General features: G+C 43.5%; 1 protein-coding gene across 2 annotated transcripts in view; it reads left to right on the plus strand.

Annotated features, from left to right (window-relative positions):
• ABCC2 (ATP binding cassette subfamily C member 2) overlaps nt 1-24,132 on the plus strand; it is a 71,661-nt gene that overhangs the window by 43,811 nt on the left and 3,718 nt on the right. The window contains exons 20-32 of one of the 2 annotated variants that reach the window (XM_082673608.1): nt 2,647-2,767; nt 3,045-3,177; nt 3,867-4,086; nt 4,236-4,390; nt 6,026-6,181; nt 7,908-8,107; nt 9,596-9,722; nt 11,314-11,415; nt 11,850-11,993; nt 12,816-12,974; nt 14,416-14,582; nt 17,010-17,204; nt 18,524-18,668. In XM_082673608.1, the coding sequence (XP_082529734.1) occupies nt 2,647-2,767; nt 3,045-3,177; nt 3,867-4,086; nt 4,236-4,390; nt 6,026-6,181; nt 7,908-8,107; nt 9,596-9,722; nt 11,314-11,415; nt 11,850-11,993; nt 12,816-12,974; nt 14,416-14,582; nt 17,010-17,204; nt 18,524-18,653 (2,009 nt within the window). In that variant the 3' untranslated portion in view covers nt 18,654-18,668. Of the gene's footprint in view, nt 1-2,646; nt 2,768-3,044; nt 3,178-3,866; nt 4,087-4,235; nt 4,391-6,025; nt 6,182-7,907; nt 8,108-9,595; nt 9,723-11,313; nt 11,416-11,849; nt 11,994-12,815; nt 12,975-14,415; nt 14,583-17,009; nt 17,205-18,523; nt 19,046-24,132 lie in introns of those variants that run through there. The other variant, XM_082673607.1, reaches the window with a different exon arrangement.

A 24,132-nucleotide genomic window follows, 5' to 3' on the forward strand; every position in this document is an offset into this window, starting at 1 on the left:
TTCCATATACATGTGTTAGCATACGGTATTTATTTTTTTCTTTCTGACTTACTTCACTCTGTATGACAGACTCTAGGTCCATCCACCTCACTACAAATAACTCAATTTCGTTTCTTTTTATGGCTGAGTAATATTCCATTGTATATATGTGCCACATCTTCTTTATCCATTCATCTGTGGATGGACACTTAGGTTGCTTCCAGGTCCTGACTATTGTAAATAGAGCTGCAATGAACACTGTGGTACATGTGTCTTTTTGAATTATGGTTTTCTCAGGGTATATGCCCAGTAGTGGGATTGCTGTGTCATATGGTAGTTCTATTTTTAGTTTTTTAAGGAAACTCCATACTCTTCTCCATAGTGGTTGTATCAATTTACCTTCCCACCAACAGTGCAAGAGGGGTTCCCTTTTCTCCACACCCTCTCCAGCATTTATTGTTTGTAGATTTTTTGATGATGGCCATTCTGACTGGTGTGAGGTGATACCTCATTGTGATTTTGATTTGTATTTCTCTAATGATTAGAGATGTTGAGCATTCTTTCATGTGTTTGTTGGCAATCTGTATATCTTCTTTGGAGAAATGTCTATCTAGGTCTTCTGCCCATTTTTGGTTTGGGTTTTTTTTTTGATATTGAACTGCATGAGCTGCTTGTAAATGTTGGAAATTAATCCTCTGTCAGTTGCTTCGTTTGCAAATATTTTCTCCCATTCTGAGGGTTGTCTTTTCATCTTGTTTATGGTTTCCTTTGCTGTGCAAAAGCTTTTAAGTTTCATTAGGTCCCATTTGTTTATTTTTGTTTTTATTTCCATTTCTCTAGGAGGTGGGTCAAAAAGGATCTTGCTGTGATTTATGTCATAGAGTGTTCTGCCTATGTTTTCCTCTAAGAGTTTTATAGTGTCCGGCCTTACATTTAGGTCTTTCATCCATTTTGAGTTTATTTTTGTGTATGATGTTTGGAAGTGTTCTAATTCTTTTACACGTAGCTGTCCAGTTTTCTCAGCACCACTTATTGAAGAGGCTGTCTTTCCTCCATTGTATATTCTTCCCTCCTTTATCAAAAATAAGGTGACCATATGTGCCTGGGTTTATCTCTGGGCTTTCTATCCTGTTCCATTGATCTATATTTCTGTTTTTGTGCCAGTACCATACTGTCTTGATTACTGAAAACCGGTCATTTTAAATAGCATAACAATTCTGGAAATATGATCTCTCTCCCCTCCATCCTCAACCAGGGTTTGCTTTTGTTGTTCCTCCTGTTTAGTTTCCTGAACTGATTCTGTTAAGTCTACTTTCTTTGTCTCATGTGGCCATAGAAGTCCCTGCTTGGTTGGCTTAGTGGTCAGATAACGACTGGACAGAGATTTCCTCAAGTGCCTGGAACCGATACGTCACTCAGCCTTTGCTGAGGGGCTCTGTGGGGATGGGGGGTGGGGGTGGACATGTCTGTTTAACATGCCAGCAGGCAGTTTATAGTTCTGCCTCAGCCTTTTTTCCCTGCTTGCACAGAGTCTGAAGGTAAGCCAGAGGTAAGAGAATAGGACATTCTCAAGTCTTTCTTGGGTCGGCATGTGTGCAACCCTACACATGTGTATGACATTCTCGATTGCCAGGAATATACTGACGATATCAAAGCTCCCTATGGATATCTTATTCCCCAGGTTTTTTTTCCTCTTAAGTTCTTGGTCAGTTTCTCCTTTGCTCCAACTGTTATCACTGCCTCAGGCAGCTGTGATGTTAAACAACTACTGCTGGTTGTTAGAGCCAACTCCAAGTCAGGTTCTATAAAGACAAGCCCTGTGAATGGAGTTTTCCAGGGAACTGCCAGACAGGTCGAATAATGACACTTCTCCAGAAGTAAGGTTTTGAGCATGTTCTGAACCCAGTCTGTTCCTTCCAGCAGCTGCTAGGCTGGTGATTTTCATGGTTACAATGAATGTGTGGCTGTTGGTTTTCTAGGCTACAGCAGATCTAAGAAGAGGGGAATAGGAATAGGGTAAATTAAACTATTACAAAACTTACTTTTCTTTCTGAGATTTAGCCATTTTTCTTAAATAAATGCTCCTTGGATTGTGGCAAGCCTTTGGTTAATTTCAAAGTTACGGAAAATTTGATTTTGACATTTTTTGGCTAGTATGCTCACTGCTTTTACAGAGGTACCAATTTCTGGAGGTCATAACTCTACCATTTTCACAGACCAAGCTGTTTTACCTTTTATTTTCAGGATATGTTTTTTAAAACGCTTTAAATTAATAAAATTTCTCAAATTATTTGAATTTCAAGCAGAACATTTTAAATTTACACTCACCTTTTTAGACATTTCTGGGGATTATGACTCTTCTGTTTGTCTACTGTAATCCTTAAAAGTTCTTTCCTGCTCCAAAGGAACTTACAAGCTTCTGGGAATATTCTTCTCCTTTTTGACCGTTTCTCTTCCAGTGGAATATTAACTCACCTCTCCTTTATCCTGGTATTTTTCAATGAGATGTCCTAATAAACAGTATTTCTGGAGTAAAAGATTCCAACATGTGTGTACATCTGGGATCTCTTATTAAGACCAACAAGATCAGAAAAGACTTTTCTTCTTGTTCATAGGGCTATGACAGCTCTATGCAGCAATCTCCCTAACCTTTGATGTGTCTCCTAGTCAATGAGGACAGTGAAGAAGATGACTATGGGCTGATGCCCAGTGTGGAGGAAATCCCTGAAGATGTGGCCTCCTTGTCCATGAAAAGAGAGAACAGTCTTCATCGAACATTTAGTCGCAGGTTGGTCATATATTCAGCTGGCATCCCCCATCACTTCCATAGTTCCACCTGATCATTCTCTTTTTCTCTGTGGACTTTTTCTGAGTGTCCACATGGGCGCTCCCAGCTCTTCTTTTGTTTCTGTGCATGTGGAGGAGGGTTGGGGTGGTGTTTCCCCCATGACCATCTGCTCTGAAATGCACTTTGATGTGAGCAGAGCTACTGTGACACCTGCTTGCAAGAAGACCCTTGGCATGCATCTACATATTCAGGAAAGCTTCCCCTCTCAATCTCTCAGTTCTAGGTCCAGTAGCAGGCATCTGAAGCCCTTAAAAGACTTGAAAACTCGGAATGTGAATATCCTGAAGGAGGAGGAAGAACCAGTGAAAGGGCAAAAACTAATTAAGAAGGAATTCATACAAACTGGAAAGGTAAACACCACAGTAAAAAGTACCATTAGAGGTGATATAAGGCTTGGGATTTGAACATTTTTAAGTTTGATGACTTGAATACATATCTACAGAGGGATATGTCTTGTGTGCTTTGCCAGTCTTTAAATTTATCATTGAAATGTTAGCAGAGGCTCTGGGCTTTTTATCAAATTGTATTTCCATGAAGAATGACATGTTCCCTGTGAATATCCTCATACTACACTTCATGAGGGTTTGATTCCATTCTGATATGTGGTAAAAACAAAAATGCTTTGAGATGCAATTCTGGGAGCCAGAGAACACCAATATATCAAGCTCATAGCACACAATTCAAATTAATAAAACTTAAAACCAAGCTCTTAAATTTAAGATCTTAACTTAAACATTAATAAAACAAATTCCAAGGTCTGTGGTATAGCCTTATCTGTCCCGCTCTGTTTTTATATCTTTTCCTCTTAATTGCATCTAGAAGCTCATTAATAATCTGATGGTTATTTACCCTGCATTATATTTCAGCATTGATTATTATCATGCTGGCCCAGTACAGAAATGTGATCACAGACCACCAAATTTTGCCACCGGCTCTCCACTTTCCAGAGGACTGTACTCCCCCTATGATTGGTATTCTAGGTAATTCCTCACCAAAAGCCGCTAGGAACTCTACTAATATTGAGGTGGGGGCTTTGCAGGTGAAGTTCTCCATCTACCTGAAATACCTACAAGCAATAGGATGGTGTTCGATATTCTTCATTATCTTTGGGTTTGTGCTCCATTCCGTGTCTTTTATTGGATCGAACCTCTGGCTCAGTGCTTGGACCCGTGACTCTAAAACCTTCAATAGCACCAACTATCCAGCCTCTCAGAGGGACCTGAGAGTTGGTGTCTATGGAGCTCTGGGATTAGCACAAGGTATGTGTGATGGCTACGGCAGCCATCTCTGAGACGCTCTGTCAGGTCCATGTCCTTTGCCTGGACTCATGACAAATTTGCTATCATGTCCTGCACAAGTCTTCAGGGATCCCTGTGCATGGTGCTGACTAAACTGGCTCCATTTCCAGGTATATTTGTGCTCATAGCAAATCTCTGGAGTGTCTATGGTTCCGTCCACGCAGCAAGCATTCTTCACAAGCAGCTGCTGAACAATATCCTTCGAGTACCCATGAGTTTTTTTGACACAACACCCACTGGCCGGATAGTGAACAGGTTTGCTGGCGTAAGTATCTCAAGGGTTGTAAGACGTGTTTATATGCTGAGGATCTTTTTATTTCTGACAGGGAAAGAATTCTCATGTGTCCCTAGGCAACACTGGGCAGTTCCAGGTTTTTGGTCCACTCAGCACGCAGATATTTCTTGAACACCTTGTGTGAGGTCCTAAGGATCCTGGGGTTACAGGGATGAACAACTCTTTCCCTTTAAGTAGCTCACCATCTAGTGAGGGGGACGGCCAAGGAAGTAAAGGATTATGATAGGATATAGGAAAACCAGTAACAACGATGTGTACAGTGGCATTCTTGGAGTACAAAAGAGTGACAGAGAAAAGAGATACCAGCTCAACCTGGGTGATTGAGGGTGGGAAATGTCAGAAAAGGAGGGACTTAACTCATAGAAGTTAGCCAGGGAGATGGTGGGGGTAGGGGATGGGTGAGTGGCAGAAGCAGGATGTGAAGGATTGTTCTGCAGAGGGAGAAACACAAGTAAAAGCGCTATCACTAGTGTGACAGTGAATAAAAGAGATAGCAGGACAATGCTTTGCTTGGTTGCCGCCTCCATCCCTGAATCTCCCATCTTTGATGCTTTAAAAATAAGTAAACAAGGTCTGGATTGTGGAATCCTATAATTTTAATGGGGTTCTCCATCGACTGAAGATTCTGGGACCCTTAGCATTCATTCATTCAACATATATTGAGTACCTTCTATGAGCCAAGGACTGTATTAGGCATTGGGATGCTCAGTAAATGCTAAGATCATATAGATGGCTCTCTTCCATGGGCCAGACCAAAGTCGTTGATTCTTAATGAACATAAGGGGGAAATTTCAAGAACAGAGGAAACCAGACAATTCTGAATAATATTCAACTATCACCAACAGAATTTTCAGTCTTCTGTTTGTAGAAGAGGGTGCACATTTTAAAAAAAATGTCTTGAGGAGCTCTGAGCCCTTATTTGTTTGGTCTTGGAGCAGACACAGAAAGTCTAGCTCCCAGCCCACAGGCAGGTTCTGGGGACATGGTGACTGCTTCAAAAGTGGGCAGGCCCCCACTTGTCACCTTCCTGTGGAACGAAGATGGTGGGCATGATGTCACTGGAGACAACTTAAATGGGCTTTCTGCTCTTAAATAGAACCTTAAAAAGTACACAATTTTGGATGGGGAGATTTCTCACAGGAATTTTGCAAAAACACTCTTTTCCACTGTTGCTATAAATATATAATTAATCTTCCGAAAAAAACACAGAGATCATACTGTGAGTTACTTAGGCAACAGTCATATTTTGCTAACTGCTTTTGCATGAAAAAGGAAACTGTCATTAATTATACAGCATGTTTTGCGGAGAAGGTAGCTCAGACCATAAAGGAGAATTATACCTAGGGTCCTCTGGAGCTGATGACTGAGCCCTTAAGAGGAGATAAAGGAGGGGGTGGAGGAAGGAAAGATGGAGAATCTGTGCCAGGTAAGGGTCAAAATTAATCTGCATAGAACTAATAGCTGGTGAGGATTTCTTTTTTTCTTTCAACCCTGGACATATAGTTACTTGCATTCTGATATGACTGAGCAAATTCGCTGCTGGAACCGAGATGTAAAATGTCATAGGAATTCATTAGCACACCATCTCTCCATATGTGTCCCTAGGATATCTCCACGGTGGATGACACCCTCCCCATGTCTTTGCGCAGCTGGATTTTGTGCTTCCTGGGCATCATCAGCACCCTGGTCATGATCTGCCTGGCCACTCCAGTCTTCATCATCGTCATCATCCCTCTTGGCATCATTTATGTGTCTGTTCAGGTAGGTTTGGAAATGGCTAGGTTTCCTTCCTTCTCTACTCATAAAAGCCCAAGCTCCTTCCTGAGACTCTTCTCTTGTGTTTATTGCTAGTCACTCTCCCCTCTCCAGCATCTTCGTTATTGAGCCAGATAATAACATACCAAGGAGCCCGTAGGCCACTTTCTGAAGCTGAAGTGTCAGCACTGATGGGTGGGTGGAAGTTCACGGTCAATCTCACCTTAACTTCTGCCCCGCACCCCACAAGTGTAAGTGGGGCATATTTATGTTTGGATCCAAGACTACTTTGAGGTTGGCTCTGGACAAAGTCTTGAGGCTCTGTAAGACCCTTCACAATGGTAAGGTAACTGGTTGCTTCTAGAAGAGTTGTGCTAAGGCTGCTTCCTTGGTTGGCTTAGGATTATCTGCTTGGAGATGTCCCTCAGCAGGAGCCCAGTCTCTTTTCACTTCAGGGCAGTTCTCCTTTCACTGGGGTGTCTGTGGGTGGCTTAGGCTCAATTCCAGTGTGTTCTTGAGGACACAGCTTAAAAGCCAAGCCTCACAGAAAAACCAGAGCAAGTGTAAGGGGCTCCATGACCATGATAAAAACTGAGGAGGGGAGGGAAGCTGTGGAGAGAATTCTTGTTCCACCATTTACCTTTGGGATGAATTGATCACCTTGAGAAAACAATTCTGAAGCCCTTCAGTCAAGGGCAGACTTGTGGCCTGTGGTAAGTTGACACCACCTGCTGTTTGTGTTGAGTTCCTCAGGAACATTGTCATCTTTGTCAGTAACAAACCAACAAATAAGAGGCAGGATCTGGGCTTCCCTGGTGGCACAGTGGTTGAGAGTCCGCCTGCCGATGCAGGGGACGCGGGTTCGTGCCCCGGTCTGGGAAGATCCCACATGCCGCGGAGCGGCTAGGCCCGTGAGCCATGGCCGCTGGGCCTGTGCGTCCGGAGCCTGTGCTCCGCAGCGGGGGAGGCCACAGCAGTGAGAGGCCCGCGTACCGCAAAAAAAAAAAAAAAAAAAAAAAAAAGAAGCAGGATCTTTGAGGAAATTTCCAGGTATAACATTTTGAATTCTGACTCAAATGCCCAGTTCTTCCCTAGTTTCAACAAATCCTCTTGGAATCTAGTAGCACCACTAACCCACCCCACTGAACCTCCCCCTTCAGCCTGCGCTATTACATCCAGTTCTTAGACCCTCAGCATTCCACACACCTCCAAACGATCTTTACCTTCACACACTGTCAAAGCACAATTTTGGTCACTTACCTGATTATTCAATTTTTATCAAAACCTTGGCATACCTTTCTTGGACCATTTACTGCCCATCTCCACTTTCCACACCCCTCGGTTCCCAGCAGCATTTATAAAATCTTTTAGAGACTGTTTTTCTAACCACTACAAAACTGTCATTTAGACAATATGTGCAGATTCTTGGGACCATACGGATTAGGCTGACAAAACTTATGTGGTTTGAAAATTCCAACCTCTAGGGCTGAGTGAGGTGTGGTGTCCGCGCTTTCGTGCTCCTCTGTTCCCTCCAACCCCAGATCTTCCCAGCATCCTCTTCCTCTGAGCCTCTCTCATTTCTCCTCTAGTCAGAGAAGAGACCAGAGCCGCTTCTCTGTTCAGATGTGAGCTGTGGCCTCAACGTAAAGAATACTGGGTCACGGCCATGAAGGAAGAGGTACAACGTATGTGATATGATTGTATGACTGAGTCTTCACTTTTTTGGGTCCAGATATTTTATGTGGCTACTTCCCGCCAGCTGAGACGACTGGACTCTGTCACCAGGTCCCCAATCTACTCTCACTTTAGTGAGACTGTGTCAGGTTTGTCTGTTATCCGTGCTTTTGAGCACCAGGAGCGATTTCTAAAGCACAATGAGATGGTGACGGACACCAACCAGAAATGTGTCTTTTCCTGGATTATCTCCAACAGGTGAGGCTGCCCCTGGATATCACCCAAATATGTGCTTCGGGGTTCTGCACTTTTGACATTAGCTGTGGGAGGGCAGGCATGGCCAGTGTTGTGAAATTCACTCTTGCCAAACACGCCTGTCACGTGAGTAGAGAGGAGAAAGCATGAGCTTTGGAGTCAGAGACTGGGGGTCCCTCTGTCTGCTCTGCCACTTACCAAGCGGGGTGAATTGTCTTGACCCCTCTCAGGAAAATCTCATTTTCTTTGTTTGTACGACGGCTGGAACACAACCTACCTCATAGGCTTATTAAGGGAGTCACATGACATCTGTGAGCATTTGATAACCCAGGTACTGTTCACGTGCTGGGTGAACTGGATATTCTCTGTTTGCTTCCCTGAGAATGGATGTGAGATTCTCCATAGGCAGGACACTCTTTGTAGGGTGGTGAAAGAAGCAGAGGTTGGAGGGAGGAAAGCTGGGAAATTTTAGGCAAAATCAATGATGACAGAAATGAAAAGCTCACATCCTGTGAGATGAATCCAAAAAGGGTGAGCATTCTTGATTTCTCCAGCTTCATTAGACCCTGGCAAGAAGTCATGTGTCCTTGGAGGAGGAAGGTCTTTTTCAGGAAGTGGAAACCCTTGAGTGGCTTCTACACTGTCTTGCGGTGTGAAGGGCAGGCTAATGATGCTTAGTATTATCTGGAACATGGAGAGGTCAGAAATTTGATTGTAAAGGTTTTTTATATTTTAGATACTTTCCAAGAAGGAAACAGGCATAAGAGTCAATTTTCTGTTGGACCCCCCATTGTAAAATATGTATATTTATTTGTACACGTGCTAGAATTATTCAAATTTAGTTAAATACATTTTACTGGGAAAGTCAGTTTTCATAAATTATATCAATCTACACACTATTCAGTTCTCTACAAAGCCCGACATACCTCCCTGTCATCAGCTCACACCTAATTTCCCTCCACCTCCAGCTTCTTCTCTACCTTTTTAAAAATCACGAAATCAGACAGGGTACATTGAACCTTCCTGTGGTGATTTCTTTCTAACCTTACATTTGGATTCTTTATGCCATTGTTTCCCATGCCTAATCAAAAGAACTCACTTGGAACATTTGTTAAAATGCAGATTCCTAAAACCCATTCCCTGAATCTCCTGGGGAAGAGTCCAGGAATTTTTTGCATGAATTTGTGTAATTTTAACAATTGCCACCAGATGATTCTTAAGATTTGGCAAGTTTGGGAGACATTGGACTATAGGATTCCCTTAGTTTAGCAAACTCTTCTAGTATCTTTTAAAATGCGATTTATTTTCTAAAATCCAATTTAAAAGACTTTAGGAACACATGGCATAGTCAAATTGAGACACCTCCTAAGAATGCAGCCCTACCAACTCAAGCCCTCTGAGAATGTTCTAGGAACACCTAGGTTGCTGGGTAAGGTAAGGAAGTGGACACCTCTCAGTGACACCTCTTTCTCTGGTTCTGTTGCCTTCCAGGTGGCTTGCAATTCGTCTGGAGCTGATTGGGAACCTGATCGTCTTCTTTTCATCCTTGATGATGGTTATTTATAGAGATACCCTAAGTGGGGACACTGTGGGCTTTGTTCTGTCCAATGCACTCAGTGTGAGTCTGAAGGTTGGGAGTTTGGCTGAATTAATGCATTATTCTTAAATGGAGCCTCGGGTATACCGTGGAGTCTGTGCTCTTGATTCCTTTCTAGATCCAGAGGGACCAGGGGAGACTGAGGTTCAAACCCTAGCTCCATCTCTTACTAATTGTGTAACCCATGGACAGGCTCCTTTCCCTTTCTAAGTAGGTACCAGTGTCATCTGGGTAACTGGACATAAATTGTGTTGCCCTGGGTAGTTAAGAAAGCAATCTCAGATGATTATCTAATAGTTTCCTGTCTCTTTGCTTGATTATAATCAAAAGAGAAAAAAAAATGAGTTTCTATTATAATGCAGCAGTAACCAGAAACTCTTCTGAACAAATAACTTCTATGTTTATTTTGTTAAATCACAGAATAATTGGAGTTAATTTTAATAAAGAATATAGAGTCTAATAGAACTATATAATGCATCCCCTGTTTGACTAAGGGATAGATATCAGACGTTATTTCCTACCACTCAGCCACTTTGCTACCACTGGCACTATGGTAAATGTTTAATGAATGATACTCATTTAATGAGTCATTTGGCCATCTTTTGTGGACTCTTTCTGAACTAATATACTGGGGGTCTGCACAGTTACCAGCAGGCTCTATATGGTGCTATTTTCAGTTGGCGTTAATAAGGCCCAAGGTGATCATGGCGGGACACCCAAAAGGACTCTGTCATTTACCAGAATTACAGGGTTCCTTGTGCCACTGCCCTTTCATCCCCTCATTTCTAGGCTTATTAACCTAGGACAGATGGGGCAAAGAGTTGGAGAACTATTATACTGAACCAAAATAAAAACATTCAAATATCAACAGTTCATATGGTCCAGGCTTCACCAAGTGGTTACTTGTAGTCCCCAGCCTCCTGTGCTCTCCCTCTCTCTAACCACCATGTGCTCTACAAAGATTCCCTGTGTGTATGTGCCAGGACTACATTTTTGCCTGAAAAAAGCTTGCATGTGAGCAGCTTGCCTCTGAGTAACCCATGGATTCCCTGGACTCTGGCCCAGATCATGACAATCATCTTCCTAGTGGTTAGATGTTATCTCTGTAATGGCAGGAAGGCACCTGGAGTTCATTGGGGTAACAGAGGACAGGGGTCCATGTGGATGTCCCACCTTGAGGGCTGGGTTCTCAATGGAGCTGTTGTTGAGCGTAGAGGTGGCAGCTATTTGGAAGGCCTTCTCCTACCCTGTGTCTTTCCTTATGCTTTCCCCATTGGTAGAATGCCACCCCTAACCCCTAAGGGCTTACAGGCAGGAGACCCACGGCCAGCCTCTCCAGCCTCAGCTTTGGCCCTAGGCCACTCCAAGCTAGTAGTGCCTTTCCTGTGAGCACCACACAGTTGAGCACTTAATTGTCCTCCCACCATTCAATGCACCGGCCTCATTTCCTCCCCCAAGAAGGTGTGGATTGTCTCTTATACTTCTCCTTGCTCTCTTGTAGAGCCCGGCATAGTGCTGGGTGCAGAGTAGGCACTAGATTGACCTTGTGGTTTAACTGGTTGGGTTGGTTTCTGAGCCTGAGATGATCCTTAGTCTTCCAGTTTTTCTGTAGATCACACAAACCCTGAACTGGCTAGTGAGGATGACGTCAGAAATAGAGACCAACATTGTGGCTGTTGAGCGAATAAATGAGTACATAAACGTGGAAAATGAGGTAAGGAGAAATCAGAGGAAGCCAGAGACAAGGCCAAAAAAAAAGCCACCGCTTTGAGAATGCATCTTCACCTTATCTAGAGATTTCACATGGGGTCATAAAGGTTCTCTGGAAGTTTCCCTTGCTCTAACTGAAAGAACCTAATTTCTTGAAACCTAAAATAGGTAATGGTTTGGGAGAAGTCAGGTCTTGGGATGCACCAAGTTAAATGGTGGCTTCATTCTGGAGATGCACAGAACAACCTCGTGGGATAGGGTTTCTTTAATTGAATAAGGTAGGACCCTTCTGGAAGTACCAGTCTAGTTCAGTCTATTCAATGCAGATGCTCACGGGTGGCTGGCACACTGCTACCCTGTTCTGTGACATGAGTCCTGTGGGGACTGTTGAGCGAGTTGTCACTGTGTAAAGCACTTTTCCTCCTGTCGCCTTGCCAGGCACCATGGGTGACTGATAAGAGGCCTCCAAAAGGTTGGCCCAGCAAAGGGGAGATCCAGTTTAGCAACTACCAAGTACGGTATCGGCCTGAGCTGGATCTGGTACTGAAGGGGATCACTTGTGACATTAAGAGCACTGAGAAGGTAGGTGGAGCTGAAGAAAGGCCTGGGTGAGTCCTTGTGAACATAGAGGTGGAGAGCAGTGGACTCTGGGCTTTCATTAATCTGGTGGAAGCGAGAGGGTTGGGGCGCTTCCTCTGCCCTGGGGAGGTGTAGGGACACAGCGCCACCACCAGAGGGCAGGATATCCACACAGGATCAAACAGACTTAAGCCTGTAAGGGCTCTCTTGCTCAGCCCTCCCCTATCTCCCTGTCTGCTGACTGGGCTCATTTCCTGTAAGCGCCAAGGCTTGTAGAGGGGAAGTCAGGAGGAAGCACCGGCCTGGGGAAGGAACTGGTGGGAACAGCTGTGTGCAGGTTTGTCCCTGCAGAGAGAATGGCCTAGTTTTCCCTCTGGTCTGCAAAGTCCTGGTATGGTTTTCTTGTTCTCTGAGGACTTGGGGTCTGATGCAGGGCCAAAAATATGTCTGGGTACTGATGCTCAGGTCCAGGTCAGGGTCTGCTTCTCAGACCTGATGGCAGACCCAATCCTTCCCTTCTCCTCACTTTTAACAAGGATTTAAAAAAAATCTATAATTTCCAAGAATAACTGCAACAGATGTGTACATTTCCAGCAGTCAGTGTAGTTCTCAGCAAGCAACAAGTTAGGAGGTAGGATGGGAAAGCCATCCTTTTCTGACATCCAGGTACATTTTTCCCCACCAAAACCAAAATCAGTTTAACATCTTAGAGATGAAGTAGCCAGTCACTGTCTTTTTCCACCTGTGATTATGAATGTCCCTGGCTAAATTGTTGCCCTCAATAATTACATGGTGAACTAACATGCCAAGGAACTGTATTTACAGATTGGCGTGGTGGGCAGGACAGGAGCTGGGAAATCATCCCTGACAAACAGCCTTTTCAGAATCCTAGAGGCTGCAGGAGGCCAGATCACCATTGATGGGGTAGATATTGCTTCCATTGGGCTCCACGACCTCCGAGAGAAACTGACCATCATCCCCCAGGTAAGCTGTAGGACGTACTCTGTCACATGCAGCTTGTTCTACAGGAAACATGTGCATCTTCTTCCTGATGTGTGTTCATCTGGTGGCGTCATTTCTGCTGTCTGCCTGGGATACCTAAGCTAGTTCCCTAAGACACATTGCTTCCAGAACTTACAAAAATAAATCTTGCATTTTTTTGGTAATATGCTTGTGTGACTGTCAGTATCTAACCAGTAGGTGGCAGCAATACAGCAGGAGTCAAATGGAGCAGATGATTATTTAGCATTTCTATAGCCCATCAAGGTTCGCAGGACCTTTGCAATCAGCATTAGCAGTTTTGCTGCTGAAGCTTGAAACTATTAAGCTTTGTACTCCCCATTTGATATGGTTAAAAGACAGGGGAGGGAATTTGTGGCAATGTTTTGCCAATAAGCGGAATGGTTAGCGCATCAGCAAGAAAGTCTTCCCTGCAGCTTCCTCTCCAGACCCTTCCAAACAAGGACTGCCCTGGAGGCTCTCGGGGTATGTGGGTCCTCATCAGAACCTGTCCTCTGCTTGCTGCAGCCAAGTCTCTGGGGTGGCTTTGGTCTGTCTGGTGTTTGCTCCCTTTGTTACACTTTCACCAGCCTCTTCAAGAGCGTAAGAAATTCTTCTCTTGTAACTATATGACCCCTTCCCCTGCCTGCCCCTGATCCCTCCACCTCCAAACCATGAGTTTTCATTTGGGGATGTGGGATGTTCCTCTCATCTTTTTAAGGGATGCTAAGGCAAATTTGGAAATCCATAAATAAACTTCAGAATGAAAAACCAAACAAAACCAAGGACTCCTCTTAATGCTGTGTTTAGCTCCCCGTGTTTAGCTCCAAGCCTGCAGTGGGGAAATCTTGGAGAAGCTGGACCACTAACTAACCAGCTTTCCATCTCAGACCAGTCCTGCTCACTTTCTTGGCCACAAGGAATTACTGGTTCCTTTTCTTTTATAAAAAAAATTTTAAATATATATATATATGTATATGTATACATATGTATATATATGTGTATATATATTAAAAGCCACATGTTTGTTTATTAAAAATTTTTTAAAATTTTATTTTTGGCTGCATTGCTGCACGGGGGCTTTCTCTAATTGTGGTGAGCAGGACTACTCTTCGTTGCGGTGTGTGGGCTTCTCATTGCGGTGGCTTCTCTTGTTGCGGAGCACGGGCTCTAGGCGCGTGGGCTACAGTAGTTGGTGGCTCGCGGGCTCAGTAGTTGTGGCTCACGGGGTCTAGAGCGCAGGCTCAGTAGTTGTGGCACACGGGCTTAGTTGCTCCGCAGCATGTGGGATCTTCCCGGACCAGGGCTCGAACCCGTGTCCCCTGCATTGGCATGCAGATTCTTAACCACTGCACCACCAGGGAAGTCCCTACTTGTTCCTTTTCTGACATTAGCCCCAGTAACTCCCTTGTCCCTTGACTTGCAGGATCCTATCCTGTTCTCTGGGAGCCTGAGGATGAATCTAGACCCTTTCAACAACTACTCAGATGAGGAGATTTGGAAGGCCTTGGAGCTTGCTCACCTCAAATCTTTCGTGGACGGCCTGCAAGCTGGGTTGTCCTACGAAGTGACAGAGGGCGGTGACAACCTGAGGTAATGTTTCATAACCCACTTCCCCCACAGGCTGTGTAGGAAGCGAGGGGACCACTACTTTTGTTACTCATGCATGGTGGTGCCTGGCATCAAAGAATTTTCACTCTCCAGGTCTAATTCCTAATGCGTAAAACGAACTTGATGTGAAGATTAAAATAGATGTGAATGTGCTTGGAAACTCTTGAAAACCTTTGTCAGTAAACATACCCTCACAGGACATTACAAACATGAGCTTGCTGATCCCACCGTTGTGCGGGTTTTCAGCTGCAGTCTGCAATCAGGCTGAAAACAATCCCCATGCCTGGTCCAGCCCCAGAGAGTCTGATGTAATTGGTACGTGGCATTGCTGGAGATGGGAGTTCTAAAGGATCCCAGGGGTTGTTACAGGCACCTCAGTTTGAGAAGCCCTGATCTAAGGAGCACGTGGATGATGGAGATGTGCTGTCCGCAGGGTCCTTGGAACACCATAAACCAGCACAAAGACTCTTTTGGCTTCACAGTTCTTGTTACCTTTTCAAAGTGTTTCCTCATATGTTGACACTTCACATTTTCTGTCAGTTAACAAGTTGGCCTGGCATTTTCCCTACAACAACCTCTTTTCTCCCTCCACACACTGATGGTCAGCTCTCAGTCAAAGCTGGTGGCTCAGGGGCCGGCCTTGCTGCAGCGCTGGTGCCTTCAGAGTGGTGGGCAGGGCATGCAACATTAGCAATTGGAGCTCAGAAGGGAAGGCTCAGTAGCTCAATTAATGGACCCGCTGCTCTGGCTTCACCTGGGAGCTTGTTATAAATGCAGAATCTCAGGCTCTATCCTACTATTCAGAATCCGCCCTTTAGCAAGAGTCCCAGATAATTTGTGTGCAAGTTACAGCATGAGATGCACTGCCTAGAAGGTTGAGTCTTAAGTAGGCTGCACGCTAGAATCACTCGGGAAACTTAAAGTCCCAGTGCCCAGGCTGTACCCCAGACCGGTTGAATCAGGGTCCCAGGTGATTTCAGTGTGTAGCCCCAGGGAACACTTGTGAGCCTTGGTAGAGAACACCAGCATGTTTGTTTTCCCTCAGTGACAGATCTAGGAACTAGCAGGACTGAAGTAGGTCTTCAGGCCTATTAAAAAGGCCATTCAAACATTCAGTCAACATATATTGAGCACCTACTGGAAATACAGAGGAAAATGCCACAGACCCATCCATGCCCTCCTAGCACTTACAGTGTGATGGAGAAGACACACCTCGTGTGAGTAAATTCTGTGCAGTAAATGCTGCAGGTGTGCAGGGCCATGTGAGCAGGATGTGATAGGGGCCTGAGGACAGAATCACACCATCCTCTGTGAATGCTGGGAGAAACTTACCTGGCATTACCAGCGCCTTGATTTCAGACCTGGTGGGCTGCTGAAACCTAAAATTCCCTGATCAGAGACTGGAGATCAGTCAGCTTCGGGAGAGTCAGCAGCTGAAAGCCAAATTGATACCTTAGCAACAGCCTGTTACTATGAAGTCCAACTGAACGAGCTGGGAGTTGGGAAGCGTTAAGTAAATAGTTTTTCAGTGTCTCTGTTCTGACGTTACAGAGAAAAACTGGAAGTTCATCTTGGGTGACTTCTCATCTCCTGCGTAAATTTTCTTACAGAGAATTACAGAACTTTAGCCACCCCCTGTTTAATACGTTCCCTAATGGCCACAGCAGGAAAGAGCAATTCCAAACTCACGAATATTTCCTCCACATCACTTCCCAAATGTTCTTTATGTAAGTAAGAAGTCCAGCCTTCATTACTGGCTTTTAGCAATTTAAAGTGATTTGCATTTTACAGGCATATTCGAATTCCACAAACATTGCATCTCCCACCAAGACATCATGATCATTAGATAGCAACGGTTTCTAATCAAGGGAGAAGGCCCTGAACAAATAATTAGCCTTGAGACTAGAATTACACATTAAAATAACAAATGAATTTGCTAAGGCCACTAAGAAATGCCACTGGGGCATTCTCATGCGGTTTCACCCTATACTAATGGTGTCAGGTCAAATACTGCTGAAGTCGGGTACTGAGACATCACTGTAGCTGAATGCAAAGCACTATTCCAGGGTTAGTGTTTTCCAAACTTGTTAAACATGAAAATCTCCTGGGGTGTATTCAAAATACAGGTTCCTAGGCTCCTCCCCATTCTGACTGAGAGCAGGGCCCAGAAATAGGAATTTTTAAATTAAGTACCTGCGGTGGGTCTTCCAATTAACTGAGAAAGTTTGGCAAACATTGCCCTTGGTAACAATAAACAGCTAGTGGAAGAGGCTAAGGCATTCTAGGGGAATTTGGAAGTGTGGGTTTTGGAAGTCTGATCTGGAACATGAAATCTGCCCCTCCAACCGCCAACCCAGGTTATTCCTTGGTCCTTAGGGGCTAATGCTTTGTTTCTTCCACTGGCTGCAGCATAGGGCAAAGGCAGCTACTGTGCCTGGCCAGGGCTCTGCTTCAGAAATCCAAGATTCTGATCATGGACGAGGCCACTGCTGCGGTGGATCTAGAGACAGATCGCCTCATCCAGACAACCATCCAAACTGAGTTCTCCCACTGCACGACCATCACCATTGCCCACAGGCTGCACACCATCATGGACAGTGACAAGTGAGTCGGGGGACAGAGCTTGATAGCCACGGCTTAACCCGTTGTCAACAGCGATAGCCTCAGCCGTGAGGTCTCTTTACAGGTTTAACTACCGTCATTTTATTGATGAAAAAATGGAGGCTGAGAGATTGCAAGTAATTTGCCCAAAATTATACATCAAGCTAATGAAGGCCAACAGGGTTAAGGGAACTGTCTTCAAGGTAAAATGGGAAACTGTAACTATTAACTGAGTATGGGGGGTGGAGGAGGCCCAAGCCAGGAGTGATATATATTGCTCCATTGACCTTCCCAACTAAGCTGGGTCTCAGCTGCTCTGCCTGTAAACAAGCTTTCTGTTCCTTCTAACTCTGACAATCTGACAATTCAAAATGGGGGGGGGGGTCAGTAATCTTAAAACTGAAGAGAATAGGCTCCCTTTTTTGACCAAGGGGAAGGCTCCCTTTTTAAATCAACGTATCCTTAATGTGTATCCTTAAAAAAAAGGAAAAAAACTTATGTAAATAGTGTAAGAGTATAATCAGTATAAGTCTATTTTGTTCAGTATTCCACAAGGAATCCATGTTGATGCAGATAGCCGCAGTTCAGTCATTCTCGCTGCGTTGTAGCCTAGTATGAATAAACATCCTGTTATCGTATTGGTCACCTGGACCCGCGCTGGTGTCCTAGCCTAGAGACCCCTCGTCTTGGCCAGGGAGCTTCTTTTTCCGCTCAGATTCGCACAGCCAATAACAAAACCAATGCTAAGACTTTCCAGCACAAGTTTTATTCAATGGCCAAAGAATGGAGAAGTGGGAATTAATTAGTTCACAAATCAACTTTCTCAACCCGATCTGGGCGGAGACACCATTTATATAGGAGGGTTGAGGGGAAAAGGGAGGGAATTGGAAAGAGTAGGAGGAATATTTATGACTAATCTGAGAAGAGGGGTGTGGTTTGAACGGGAACTGATGCAACCCTCCTTTTCAGTCCTTGTCTGGGCTTTTCCGGTTGTTGTCATGGCAATTGTCCATATCATGGTGCTGGTAGGTGTGTCATTTAGCATGCTAATATATTACAATGAGCATAATGAGGCCCAAGGTCTACTGGAAATCAAATCTTCCACCACCTTGGGCCCAGTTTGTTCTAACCAGTTCTTGTTTTTCTCTTTGCAGCTTACTCGTGAAACTTAGATATGAGCACTTGGTTTCCATTTGAGGGAGGGGCAGGGGTATGATTCTGGGGCAACAGCCTTGGTAACAATATCGAGACTTAGTTCTGGTTATTATGAATGCCAAGGTTTGAGACACTGCTTTCTAAGACTTCTCTCTTTTTTGTTTCAGGGTAATGGTCCTAGACAACGGGAAGATTGTAGAGTATGGCAGCCCTGAAGAACTGCTGAAAAACACTGGCCCCTTTTATTTTATGGCCCAAGAAGCTGGCATTGAAAATACGAACTGCACAGCATTCTGACAGCAAGTCTTACAGGTTAGAAAAGGACTATTAGGATCATTCCTTATTTTTTGTGAAGCATATCATACATCTAAAAGTGTGTGTAAAATGTATGTTTTAAATAAGGATCGTAAGTGGACACCCACGTCCCTGCCAGCCAAGATTTTTTTTAATGAGTATTACCAGCTACATCAGAAAACCCCTGACGATCCACTTTGATCGTACCTCCTTGCTACCCACCCCCCCCAAAAAGCACCACCATCCTAATTTTTGTGATAATTATTCCTTTGCTTTTTGTTTGAGTTTTACCACTTGCCTTAAACAACATGTACCATTTTTTTAGCTTATGCGAACGGCCTGACTCATACTGCATGTATTCTTCCATGACTTCTTTTGTTCAATATTATATTGGAGATTCATCCACGTCGATGCGTGAGGCTGGTTCATTCTCACTGCTCTGTAGTACGGCAGTGTGTGGAAACGCCAGTTTATCCAATTTAGGTTGGTCAGCAGTGGGGCTATTTCCAGGCTTTGTTGTTTTTCCCTGTTATGAACAGTACTGCTATGAACATTCTGGTACATAAGTCCTAAGATACATGTGTAAGAGTTCCTTTAGGCATAACGTAAAGGAATGGGAGGTGTGCATATGTTTAAATGCATATAGGAGGTAACGCCAAACGGTTAATGCCAATTCAAAACATTTCTGTCAATCTGATGAGTATGAACTGGTGTCTCCTTGAGGCTTTTAAATGCATAGCTCCCTGGTGGCCGCTGAGGTGTCCGTATGCGGCGTCTGCTGGTTCTTGTTCACAGTGCTTCGTTTCCTTGGATACCTTGTGAATGTTTACCTTCAGTTGCTCAATCTCCTTAGCATTTTTTAAAAAACTGAAGTGTAGCTGATTTGCAATATTGTGTTAGCATTTTGCCTGTGGACATTCTTTGAGGCCTGAGTTGAATCTGAGCTCTCTTAAGAGGAATTGTGAAAGCTTCTGCCTGCCACCTGGGGGCACTACCCAGAACCAATGTGAATTAAATACTTCACTAAGGGGTTTCAAACTTTACAGTTAGTGGGACTTCAGACCACAGTCCTGTGCGAGAGCCAGCTTGTGGTTTACAGAATCTCAAGGGAGCTTCATCCCCTTGGTCCAGCAGCAGGTTGGAGATAGATGTGTGGCCTTGACTCCTTCCGCGTGGCGGCGTTTATTCTTCACTTACTTGTATACCACAGTACAGCCCTTTCGGGCTTGGGTTCGTCGGAGGGTCTCCTGTAGCTTCTCCATCTTTGGCAAGCCTTGGCGTTCTCTCTTGCCTCAGTATCCTCTGTTGTCCACAAAGGTCAAGGTCTCCAGGTTTCAGAAGTCACCCTAAGCCTTGACCCTTCTTCTCCTTCTAGGGTTTCTTGTGTCACATCATTTTGGGTTCAGCATATTCCTTACCTCCATTTCAGTGATACAGTTATGAAAGATTTTTATTTATTCATCACTGTAGCTATTTGTTGAATGAGATGCTCAGAGACTTAAACTTCCTAAATGAGAGGCTTACACAGCTGCAAGGCAGGATGAGGAAGGGACTTGTTTCCTCCTATTTGCTCTATTCCCATCAGCATCACTCTAGCAATGTTGGCTTCCCTGCAGTGGCAGTTTTTCCAATACTCACAAAACCAGTGTGGTCTTGCCAGCACCAGCGGAGCAGCGCCCCCTTCTGGGAAGTCTGGGTTTCAGTTTCAGTTTTAGCGACGCCAGCCTCTTCCCTTTTGCTCCCGCGGCCCTGTGATGTTTGCTTTTGCCCTTGCTAGCTCTCTGATACTTGTTTTCCTTTGGCCCTTTCTTCAATGCCTATTTAATGATTCTTTATGTTGTTCTGTTAAAATAACCTGTGGTTTTTGTCTCCTGACTAACCGAATAGATACAACCTTGGAGATAATCCAGTTCAAGTCCCTTATTTTTCAGATAAGCACCAGACTGAGAATGGTTATATGATATCTGGAGTCAAAACATGAGTGTTTATGGCAGAGCCAGGGCCAGAAACCAACTTCCTGATTTGATCTAATGATTTCTTCTTTTTCCTATAATGGGAGAGGGCTTTCGATCTACCTTCTCCTGTGAATGCAGATGAAGAGAGGGGAAGCGTTATCTTTTTCTCAGTAGTGATGACTCAGACATCCAGTGAAGGTGGAGGGAACCAGAAGCAACCTGGATCCAAAACTTTGATGATGACTCCTCCCCTCCAGATCTTCTGTTGGCCCAGGACCCGGGTAACGCAATCCACACTATGGACCACTTACAACATGATCGCTCTTTCCTACTTTCCTTCTGAGGTCCTCTTCGCTGCTTATCCTTGAAGCATTACGATGTCCCTAAGCCTTTGTCCTTGACCCCCCAGTTCCTCTGTATTTTCTCTGTAATAGATTTCATACACTCTTGTGGTTTCAACTTCTACACATACGATTCTCATTTCTAGCCTCTTCCTCTGCTCCAGTTTTGAGATTCATATATTCAGTTACTTCTGGTATTATCACCTGGATATCCTTCAGGTGTCTGACATGCAAATCACCCTCCTTTGACAGACCTGTCTACTTTTTTTTTTTATAGAGCAGGCTCTTATTAGTCATCAGTTTTATACACATCACTGTATAGATGTCAATCCCAATCGCCCAATTCATCACACCACCACTACCACCCCGCTGCTTTCCCCGCTTGGTGTCCATACTTTCTCTACATCTGTGTCTCAAGTTTTGCCCAGCAAACCAGTTCATCTGTACCATTTTTCTAGGTTCCACATAAGTGCGTTAATATATGATATTTGTTTTTCTCTTTCTGACTTACTTCACTCTGTATGACAGTCTCTAGATCCAACCACGTCTCAACAAATGACCCAATTTCGTTCCTTTTTATGGCTAAGTAATATTCCATTGTATATATGTACCACATCTTCTTTATCCACTCATCTGTCGATGGGCATTTAGCTTGCTTCCATGACCTGGCTATTGTAAATTGTGTTGCAATGAACATTGGGGTGCATGTGTCTTTTTGAATTATGCTTTTCTCTGGGTATATACCCAGTAGTGGGATTGCCGGATCATATAGTAATTCTATTTTTAGTTTTTTAAGAAACGTCCATACTGTGCTCCATAGTGGCTGTATCAATTTACATTCCCACCAACAGTGCAAGAGAGTTCCCTTTTCTCCACATTTGTTGTTTGTAGATTTTCTGATGATGCCCATTCTAACTGGTGTGAGGTGATACCTCATTGTACTTTTTTTTTTTTTTTTTTTTGTGGTGCATGGGTCTCTCACTGTTGTAGCCTCTCCCATTGTGAAGCACAGGCTCTGGACGCGCAGGTTCAGCGGCCATGGCTCACAGGCCTAGCCACTCCACAGCATGTGGGATCTTCCCGGACAGGGGCATGAACCTGTGTCCCCTGCATCGGCAGGTGGACTTTCAACCACTGCGCCACCAGGGAAGCCCCTCATTGTAGTTTTGATTTGCATTCCTCTAATAATTAGTGATGTTGAGCAGTTGTTCATGTGCTTCTTGGCCATCTGTATGTCTTCTTTGGAGAAATGTCTATTTAGGTCTTCTGCCCATTATGGATTGGGTTGTTTGTTTTTTTTTACTATTGAGCTGCATGAGCTGTTTATATATTTTGGAGATTAATCCTTTGTCCGTTGGTTCGTTTGCAAATATTTTCTCCCATTCTGAAGGTTGTCTTTTCTCTTGTTTATGGTTTCCTTTGCTGTGCAAAAACTTTTAAGTTTCATTAGGTCCCATTTGTTTATTTTTGTTTTTATTTCCATTACTCTAGGAGGTGGATCAAAAAAGATCTTGCTGTGATTTATGTCAGAGTGCTCTTCCTATGTTTTCCTCTAAGAGTTTTATAGTGTCCGATCTTACATTTAGGTCTCTAATCCATTTTGTTTATTTTTGTGTATGGTGTTAGGGAGTGTTCTAATTTCATTCTTTTACATGTAGCTGTCCAGTTTTCCCAGCACCACTTACTGAAGAGACCGTCTTTTCTCCATTGTATATCCTTGCCTCCTTTGTCATACATTAGTTGACCATACATGTGTGGGTTTATCCCTGGGCTTTCTATCTTGTTCCATTGATCAATGTTTCTGTTTTTGTGTCGGTACCATATTGTCTTGATTACTGTAGCTTTATACTATACTGTGAAGTCAGGGAGTCTGATTCCTCCAGCTCCGTTTTTTTCCCTCAAAACTGTTTTGGCTATTCGAGGTCTTTTGTGTCTCCATACAAATTTTAAGATTTTTTGCTCTAGTTCTGTAAAAAAATGCCATTGGTAATTTGATAGGGATTGCATTGAATCTGTAGATTGCTTTGGATAGTATAGTCATCTTCACAATATTGATTCTTCCAATCCAAGAACATGGTATGTCTCTCCATCTGTTGGTATCATCTTTAATTTCTTTCATCAGTGCCTTATAGTTTTCTGAATACAGCTCTTTTGTCTCCCTAGGTAGGTTTACTCCTAAGTATTTTATTCTTTTTGTTATAATGGAAAATGGGAGTGTTTCCTTAATTTCTCTTTCAGATTTTTCATCATTAGTGTATAGGAATGCAAGAGCTTTCTGTGCATTAATTTTGTATCCTACAACTTTACCAAATTCATTGATTAGCTCTAGTAGTTTTCTGGTGGCATCTTTAGGATTCTCTATAGTATCATGTCATCTGCAAACAGTGACAGTTTTACTTCTTTTTCAATCTGTATTCCTTTTATTTCTTTTTCTTCTCTGATTGCCATGGCTAGGACTTCCAAAACTATGTTGAATAATAGTGGCGAGAGTGGACATCCTTGTCTTTTTCCTGATCTTGGAGGAAATATTTCAGTTTTTCACCATTGAGAATGATGTTTGCTGTGGGTTTGTTGTATATGGCCTTTATTATGTTGAGGTAGGTTCCCTCTATGCCCACTTTCTGGAGAGTTTTTACCACAAATGGGTGTTGAATTTTCTCAAAAGCTTTTTCTCCATCTATTGACGTGATCATATGTTTTTTTTCTGCAATTTGTTAATATGGTGTATCACATTGATTGATTTCATATATTGAAGAATCCTTGCATCCCTGGGATAAATCCCACTTGATCATGGTGTATGATCCTTTTAATGTGTTGTTGCATTCTGTTTGCTAGTATTTTTGCATCTATATTCATCAGTGATATTGGTCTGTAATTTTCTTTTTTTAGAGTATCTTTGTCTGGTTTTGGTTTCAGGGTGATGGTGGCCTCGTACAGTGAGTATGGGAGTATTCCTCCTCTGCAATTTTTTGGAAGAGTTTGAGAAGGATGGGTGTTAGCTCTTCTCTAAATGTTTGATAGAATTCACCTGTGAAGCCATCTGGTCCTGGACCTTTGTTTGTTGGAAGATTTTTAATCACGGTTTCAATTTCATTACTTGTGATTGGTCTGTTCATATTTTCTATTCCTGGTTCAGTCTTGAAAGGTTATACCTTTCTAAGAATTTGCCCATTTCTTCCAGGTTGT

This window comes from Grampus griseus (assembly GCF_964374135.1).
Source record: "Grampus griseus genome assembly, chromosome: 16".
Classification (NCBI taxonomy): Eukaryota; Metazoa; Chordata; class Mammalia; order Artiodactyla; family Delphinidae; genus Grampus; species Grampus griseus.